The sequence below is a fragment of the Rattus rattus genome, chromosome 1 (genome assembly GCF_011064425.1).
Source record: "Rattus rattus isolate New Zealand chromosome 1, Rrattus_CSIRO_v1, whole genome shotgun sequence".
Classification (NCBI taxonomy): domain Eukaryota; kingdom Metazoa; phylum Chordata; class Mammalia; order Rodentia; family Muridae; genus Rattus; species Rattus rattus.
This window is the reverse complement of record NC_046154.1, coordinates 262,937,865-262,946,098: the sequence shown is the minus strand read 5'-3', so window position 1 is coordinate 262,946,098 and position 8,234 is coordinate 262,937,865. Positions and strand designations below refer to the sequence as shown.

General features: G+C 52.4%; 1 protein-coding gene across 1 annotated transcript; it reads left to right on the top strand.

The window, feature by feature from the left end:
* Positions 1-6: 6 nt before the first annotated feature.
* On the top strand, positions 7-8,217 carry Pla2g6 (phospholipase A2 group VI). Its single transcript, XM_032890956.1, has 7 exons — positions 7-88; positions 963-1,146; positions 4,406-4,593; positions 5,881-5,977; positions 6,827-7,009; positions 7,492-7,600; positions 8,154-8,217. The coding sequence occupies exons 2-7, from the start codon at positions 1,072-1,074 to the stop codon at positions 8,198-8,200; spliced, it is 699 nt and encodes a 232-aa protein (XP_032746847.1). The 5' UTR covers positions 7-88; positions 963-1,071; the 3' UTR covers positions 8,201-8,217.
* The last annotated feature ends 17 nt before the right edge of the window (positions 8,218-8,234 follow it).

The following is an 8,234-nucleotide window of genomic DNA, read 5'->3' as shown; positions in this document are numbered from 1 at the left end:
TCATTCGGAACCACCCCAGCTGGACAGTGACGCACCTGGCCGTGGAGCTTGGCATTCGGGAGTGTTTCCATCACAGCCGCATCATCAGGTGAGCAGTCGGGTGAGTGTGCGTGCTGCATGGGGGCCAGGGCCGCGGCCGCTGGGTGTGGTGCTGGCTGTCGGTCAGCCCTGTGGAGCACACATGCTGCATGCTACATGCTGCATGCTGGACCGGAGTCCCCACACCTGGCCTTTGTTCTTCCCATGGCAATGACTTAATAACCTGAGAACTGAAATCAGAAGGAAGTGCATTCTTATAACTACCCAGTCATCTCAGAGAGAGGCTATTCAGAGGAGAGGGCTGACGAGGGGCTCGGTCATAAGCTCCTTCCCAAGCTCTGCTGTTTTTCTGGTAGCTTGTCTGAACTCTTTTATATCCATCCACCCAATGCTGTATCAGCAAATTCCCCAAAGAGGTCACCGTGGCTGTGTTTGCAAGTCACTGGCTGACTGCTCCATACTCCTCTGCTCAGTGCCTGGGCTGTAGCTCACCTTGCCAAGCTGGGCATGGTGGCTCATGCCTTTAGTCCCAGCACTTGGGAGGCAGAGGTGGGCAGATCAGTGAGTCTACAGAGCAAGACCTTATTTAAAAAGACAAAAACAACCTGTGAGCCAGGTGTGACCAAGGTGTCCCATCTCATAATCTGAAGCACAGAAGTTCAGTGCATTGCTCACAACACTGAAGTTTCTGTCCTTTGCGCCTTTTCTCTGTGTCACCTATTGTCATCCTCTTGTCCCCTCATGCTAGCATGGCCCTAGGGTACATCTCCCCATAGGTGATTAGAATGCCCTGCAGCCTGAATTGAATCATGCCAGAACCTCCAGACCCGTACTCTGCCTCTGCACTCTGGCTTCTCTGCATCCCTGCCTTTGGTCCCCTGCCTGTCACTTACCTTTCACTGCCCACCCCCACCCTTCAACAGCTGTGCCAACAGCACAGAGAATGAGGAGGGCTGTACCCCACTACATCTGGCCTGCCGCAAGGGTGACAGTGAGATTCTGGTGGAGTTGGTACAGTACTGTCACGCACAGATGGATGTCACTGACAACAAAGGAGAGACCGCCTTCCATTATGCTGTGCAAGGGGACAATCCCCAGGTGCTACAGGTGAGTGTTGGGTGGTGGGCCGGGGACTGAGCAACCAAGCACCTCCTTGTGCTGGAACCTGGACTTGGGACCTCAAGTTCATGAGTCTTTCTGGGTCTTCTCCCTCATCCATCCTCGATTCCTGAGCCTAAATTCCTTTGTCACCCCACAACTCCATCCTCCACCCTGTGACAGTTGGAGGGAGATGTGTATTTGGCTACAGAAGTTCTCCAACTCAGTGAGTTGACCTCCACAGAAATTCTAGTCAGGCATGGAGCTCAGCAGCTACCCAGAGCTAGCCCCTGGGCTGGGTGCATCAGGTCAGCCCCTGCCTGGAGGGCTTATGGTGCAGTGAGACTTGACCTAATTTATGGGCACTCAGATTGCCGCAGCTGGTGTAGGGGTTTGTGCCAGAGGCACTCCTATAGGCTTCAGTGTTCCAAAGCCTGCTTTAATAAGGGTTCTTAAATGCTTTAACCTCCCTTCTAGCCCACCACCCACCAGAGGTACTGGAAAAGAAAGGTTATTAGGATATAGGAGAAGTGCACCTGTTTAGAAATAGTTCTTTGGGGGTTGGGGATTTAGCTCAGTGGTAGAGCACTTGCCTAGCGAGCGCAAGGCCCTGGGTTCGGTCCCCAGCTCCGGAAAAAAAAAAAACAAACAAACAAAAAAAAAGAAATAGTTCTTTGGACCAAATCCAATCTGTACTGTCAGGATATCAGCCGTTCATTCAGTTCACATGAATCGCAGCGGCAGCAGTCGTGGCAGCGGTGGCAGGGACAACAGCGGTGGCTCAGTCCACTCACAAACACCACTCATGAATCAGCAGCAGTAGGTAGATCAGAGGGAGCCAGGAGGCTCGGCTGTGTGCTGTTCAGAAGTAGTTCGTTGGGCGATTTCAGTCTCTAGTTTTCAGGACACCAGCAGTCCAGGTCAGTAGTGTCAGGGTAGCAAACATGAGTCAGTAGCGGTGGCACGACCTAGCACAAACATTGGCACAAGTCAGCAGGAGTGACCAGGACAAGCAGGGACTCCAGGAGTTCTCTGTCGTACCTCTCTCAAGTGAAGATCAGTGACGACAAAGACACACGATCAATGAAGTGTTGCAAAGCTAGCTATGCAAGCCCATGGTCACTGTCCTATTTATACTCCTCCAAACATCATGTGTCCTCCGCGGTCCTTGCCTCAGGAAAACTCCATGTGTGTCTGTATGAGCTGACATATCCAGAAACTTCCACTTCACTCTGCCAGTCAGCCCAAGTCTGCAGAAGTGTCAAGAAGCAGCCAGAATACCACCAGAGGTTTTGGTTCATTTCTTTCTATGAAGTCACCACAAGCGATGACCAGTAAGGAATGACAAGGTGAACCAATACCAGCCAGCACCATCCACTGTCTGTTGGGCCATACATATTCCTTCTTAACATCATGCGTCCTTTCATGCGTTTGCTTTAGCAAAACATCCTTTCACCTGCGTCCCCAGCCAAACATCATTTGACATAACTGACTTTCCAAGGAAACCAGAGGTTTTCACTTCACACTCGGTACTAGGATAGAAAGCATTTTAATTTTTTCAAATGTATTCGTGTGGGGGCGGTGTTTTGTTTGCATTTATGCCTGTGCATACCATATGTGCAGTGCCCTCAGAGGCCAGAAGAGGGTGATCAATCTCCTGGGGCTGGAGTGGAGCAGCTGCTTGTAAGCCGTGTGAGTGTGCTGGGATTCAAACCTCTGCCCTCTGGAAGGGCCGACAGTGCACTTCCGCACTGAGCCATCTCTCCAGCCCCAGAAGGTGTTTTTAGATTATGGTTGAGTAGATGGAGAGATGCTGTTGAAAAGCCACCGTGGAAGGGAAAGACACCCTCAGCTTGTGCTTCATTATCCAGAGTGAGATAGTTGACCTGCTCCTTCTCTCCTCTCTGCTTAGCATCAGGGTTTTCCTAGAAAACAGATCTCTGTCCAGTGCCGAGCAGTCTAGTGCTGCCTGGAGGAGGAGCAGTGGTCATGTATCACACCCATCCTCTGACTATGCTGGCTTGTGCCTGCACTGAGTGGCTTGTGTTCTAGTCAATTCTCTTGGTGCCTGTGGGGGGAGTTTAGTACCTATAGGGAAGTTATATCTGTGTATAGATGAATTTCCCTCGTTACTGTTGATCTAGTGTTTGCATTACATTGGGTGTTAGAGGTCATCTAGAGATGATTGCAGCCACGGTGAGGCATGCAGAATGTCATCCCAGCTACCTAGGATGCAAGGCAGTTCACGTCCAATCTGGGAGACAGCGGGTCCCATTAACAGAGTGCATCAGAGGGTTTGTGTGGGCTCTTTGCAAAATAACCATTTCATACAAAAGACACAAGGACCTAGGGTTTGGATAGGCAGGAAGGGAAGTACAGGAACTGGACTCAGAAACTCACGTGTGCCACTGGGCCCTGTTCAGTTTTTCTATTGAAAATATAATCCCTGCATACAGAAAGATACTCTGCAGGACTGACGGTGTTCCCGTTCTTTTTCTGTTGCTGCAATAAAACACTCTAGCCAACAGCAACTGAGGGGAGAAAGAACTTAGACGATCTACATTTCTAGATCACAATCTGTCGTTGAGGAAAGTCAGGGCTGGAACTCACCAAGAACTGAAGTAGAAACCTTAAAGGACTGCTGCTCTCTGGCTTGCTCTTTTGCTCCTCAGGCTTGGCTTAGCTAGGTGTAAGATCACCTACCTAGAGATGGTACCTCCCACCATGGGCGTGGCTATCCTGCATCAATTAATAATCAAGACAGTCCCTCATAGACATGCCCCCAGGCTAGCATGACCACACCATCCTCAGCTGAGGCTTCTCTTCCCACAGGATTCTATGCTATGTCAATTGACAGAACTAACCAGGACAGGACACTGGTGGGTAGCAAGAAACACTCCATCTAGAAAACCTAAGGCTTTTTTTGTTGTTCTTATACAGGGCCTCATGTAGCTTAGGCTGGCCTAGAATTTGCTGTGTAGTCTAGACTAGCTCTGAACTCTGAACCTTCTGCCTCAGCCTCCCCAGTACCACCATTGCAGGTGTGTGCTGCCACGCCTGGGTGAAGATCCCTCAGAAGTGTTCATTTGAGCCACAGTTAGGCCAGCTCCACACCCACACACTGACCTCACTGGTCAGGCTTTCTTACAATCTTTCTTTTGTTCCCCTGTGCTCAGAGGCAAGTGTTATTCCCTTTTGGCGTCCAGAGGAAGATGTCCCCTGGAGGTTAGAGAAGTGAGGCAGGTGCTTACCCGTGTTGTCCTGTCAGCTCCTAGGAAAGAATGCCTCAGCCGGCCTGAACCAGGTGAACAACCAAGGGCTGACGCCGCTGCACCTGGCCTGCCAGATGGGGAAGCAGGAGATGGTGCGTGTCCTGCTGCTCTGCAATGCCCGCTGCAACATCATGGGGCCCGGTGGCTTCCCCATCCACACAGCCATGAAGTTTTCCCAGAAGGGGTAAGCCTCACCACACATGACCCCCGGCACCCTGCAGGGCCAGGGACTAGGCCCCGGTTCCTCAAGCCTCCTCAGGTAACTGGCCAAGGGCATTGGTCTGAAGAAAGCTCCTGATGCTCTTGTGATGGCTTCACACCCAAGTCCAAAAACACTGCAAAGAACAGACCTTTAGAGTTTTGCACTAAAGCACCCACGTTTCTGACCATGAGCCTTTGTGCCCCTACTCTTATGTGCCAGTTCTCAAGTCTGATGCAGAGTTGAGGCTTGGCAGGTCTGCAGTATTCAGCCGCCATGCGTGCTAAGGGCCAGGGATGCCGTGGTGGCCCAAGACCCCTTGTGTCTAGCACATTCCTTCTTCCCAGCTGGCAGCCCACAGGAGGTGGGTACCAGGCTCTGTCTTAGGGGGTCCAGGACTATTCTCTACCCTGCCGTGAGTTCTCAGGGCCCAGGGAGTTCTCCATTTGTGTTGGAAGAGAATCAAAGAGGTAAAATACTGCAGATTGCTGCCCAGCAGGACGGTCTGGAGCGAGTGAAGGAATGGGTCACTTGGTTCTCACGCTGGCTCTGTGCTAAGCACTGGCCTTGAGGGGTGAATGAGAGGAGCCCTGCCTGCCCTCAGCCCTCTCGTACTGCAGACTGCAGTGTTGGGGCTCATCTCTTTCCCAGCACCATGTCTGCTCTCACAGTTGGAGATGGGATCTCAAAGGTTTGGGTCTGCATTTCCCTGTTGGTTACGAGGTTGAACAGCTTGCCCGAGGCCCAGTGGCCACTTTTGTCTTCTTTGGAGAAATAGCTATTTGAATCTATAAAGTGAAGTTCCCAGGGCCAGGAAACCATCCCCCTCCATTCCTACCTCACTCTTTTTGAGAGAGGCTTGTGCTATGTAGTCTAGGCCGACCTGGAATTGGAATCCTGCTGTCTCAGCATCCTCAATGTTGGGATTACAAATACAATGCCAGTCACACTTGACCTTAGTTTTCAATTTTTACCCCAGCATATAGGTTGACTTCTTATTTTGTTCTCATTTGATTTGTCGTTTTTCACTTTAATGTAATTTGTTTAGTTATACCTACCGTGTGTGTGTGTGTGTGTGTGTGTGTGTGTGTGTGTGTGTGCGTGTGTGCGTGCGCGTGTGTGTGCGCGTGTGTGTGCGCGCACACACACACGCAATCTAAAAAGTCAATGTCAGGCCAGCTGGTTGTATTGTAACCTCCCTAATCAGTAGGACAAGCCCCAAGCCATGGCTAGTGCAGTGTCCCCTCACTGTCCTGCCCTGCCTCTCCTCAGGTGTGCTGAAATGATTATCAGCATGGACAGTAACCAGATCCACAGCAAGGATCCTCGCTATGGAGCCAGCCCGCTCCACTGGGCCAAGAACGCCGAGGTAGGCAGAGTCAGCAGCTGAGGGGCAGGACAGGCCCAGAGGAGACTCCTGGGAGGAAGATAGTGGCACCTGGGGACAAGTCTCACAAGGGTGTGTGGACAGACGAGCCCAGGGAGAGCTGAAGTCCTGCTGCTCAGTAGCTAGTGGCCTTGATTTCTTTACTTCTTCTGTGACTGGGGGTCCTGCTGCCTGGCTTCAGATGGTGGAGAATTGTGCCTCATAGGAAGAAGGTGACAATAGTGATATGGCCACTGGGCAATGCAGCCCCCAAAGAGCCTGGTGGCCACGTAGGCTGAGGTTTCTCCTGAAGCCCCTCAGTGGCTCTGTCCTCCTGAAAAGTGTGACACACTGGTCATACTTATATATGACAGACAAGAGGGTAAGACCTCTACCCCTGTGGGGCACCAGCTTGTTCAGATATCTTCCTTCACTGAGACATCTGTGAGGTATGACAGTGTGAGGGCTGGGATGCTGGGGCCGCAGTGACTGATCCAGGCTCAGGCTGCAGGAGGATTGGTGGGGCTTTGGGCTCAGCACTGTCCTCCCCACTGTCTCAGTTCAGAGTGAGCCAGTATCCTATGAAAGACCCGGAACACATCCCATGGATACATCAGGAGTTGGTGCTTGTGGGACGGGGCCTGGAGAAGCCTTTGCAGCTCTAGGAAAGGGCCACGAACTTCTAGATCAGTCTTCACCTAACTGTCACTCAGTTCCTGGGGAGCTGGTGTGTGTGGGTTAAGGTCTAGGGTCACTCCCAGAACTGGGGCTGCTTCTGGACTTCTCTTTGCTCCTACTGGAGGACTGCTCAGGGGGCTGCGGCCTGAGCACCCACCTGGTCTGTGTCCCCAGATGGCCCGAATGCTGCTGAAGAGGGGCTGTGACGTGGACAGCACAAGTGCCTCGGGGAACACAGCCCTGCACGTGGCGGTGATGCGCAACCGCTTTGACTGTGTCATGGTGCTGCTGACCTATGGGGCCAACGCAGGTGCCCGAGGAGAGCATGGGAACACACCACTGCATCTGGCCATGTCGGTGAGCCTGCAGCCCATGGCCCCTGTGCTGGCTCCCCCAGCTCCCCAACTGCTCCATGGTGGGGGTGTGGGAGGAACAAGAGAGACAGAACTCAGCTCACTCTCACTCTCCTTTCCCCAACTGTTACATCATCAGACATGCCTTCTCCCCAAGCCCAAAGTTCATGGCACAGCCGCTGGTTAGGAGAGACCACCAGCCCTTAACGCTTCTGTGGTGTGACGAGACAGCAGTCTGATCTTAGTTAGAGAGGAGAGCACAACGTGCTATCCTCTTAGTCCCAGATGAGAGTACAGGAGGGACCCTGAGACAGAAGGAAGCGGTCAGCTACATTAAGGACCCATGGAAGGACAGAGGGATGCTCTGGAGGTATTGGGAGGCACCAGTCTTCAAGCACCATTCATTGGCAGTCAGGAGGCCCTGTGGCTAGTTGTGGGTGGGGTCTCAGGGAATTGCTTACTTTTCTCACTTTCCATTCCCAACAGAAAGATAACATGGAGATGGTCAAAGCCCTCATTGTATTTGGGGCAGAAGTAGACACCCCGAATGACTTTGGGGAGACTCCTGCATTCATAGCTTCCAAGATCAGCAAGCGTATGTACTCTGCAATCTGGTGCCAGAGTTTCAGAGAGGGCATTGAGACCAAGGAGGGCGTCCCAACTGTAGATGTCACACTGGCCCAGCTGCTCCAGCTGAGTGGCCAGGAGCTTCTGCAACTTATGGGGAGGGAATCTTCTTCCCCATGGACGGCTCGGCACAGTAGATGTAGGCCCATCGAGGGCTTGCTGGGCATGGTGCTCAGGGTGAGGGTGGGCTGGGACAGGTCTGCAGCAGCAGAACAAGCATATGCCATTGCATGCGCCATGCATGCCACACGTGCCCATGCTTCATACCTGCTGGGGGCCTGCACTGAGTCGCATGCGCACTGCTGCCCCATCCACTGATTGCCTCTGGAGAGCTTGAAGGAGTATGGGGACAGTGTGGGTGTGGCCCTGATTGTTTGACCCCTTTTCCCAACAGAGAGCTTAGCCTCACCTCCACCTAAACAACCTAAATGGGCCCTTCTCCTCTCTCCTCTCCTCTCCCCTCCTCTCCTCTCTTCTCTCTCTTTCCTCCCCTCTTTTCTCTCTTCACCTCCCTTCTCCAGCTGTGCCCAGCCCTGGGTTCAGAACCAACCCTATAGAAAAGACATAAAGTCCAAGGATGCCAGCAAAGGTACTGCTGCTAG

What these genes read in the sequence shown, in the direction of transcription:
- Pla2g6 (XM_032890956.1), top strand. Translation starts at nt 1,072, where the DNA reads ATGGATGTCACTGACAACAAAGGAGAGACCGCCTTCCATTATGCTGTG. An exon ending in ACTGGGCCAAGAACGCCGAG is followed by an intron (nt 5,978 to 6,826) that starts GTAGGCAGAGTC and finishes CTGTGTCCCCAG; the next exon opens with ATGGCCCGAATGCTGCTGAA. An exon ending in CACTGCATCTGGCCATGTCG is followed by an intron (nt 7,010 to 7,491) that starts GTGAGCCTGCAG and finishes CATTCCCAACAG; the next exon opens with AAAGATAACATGGAGATGGT.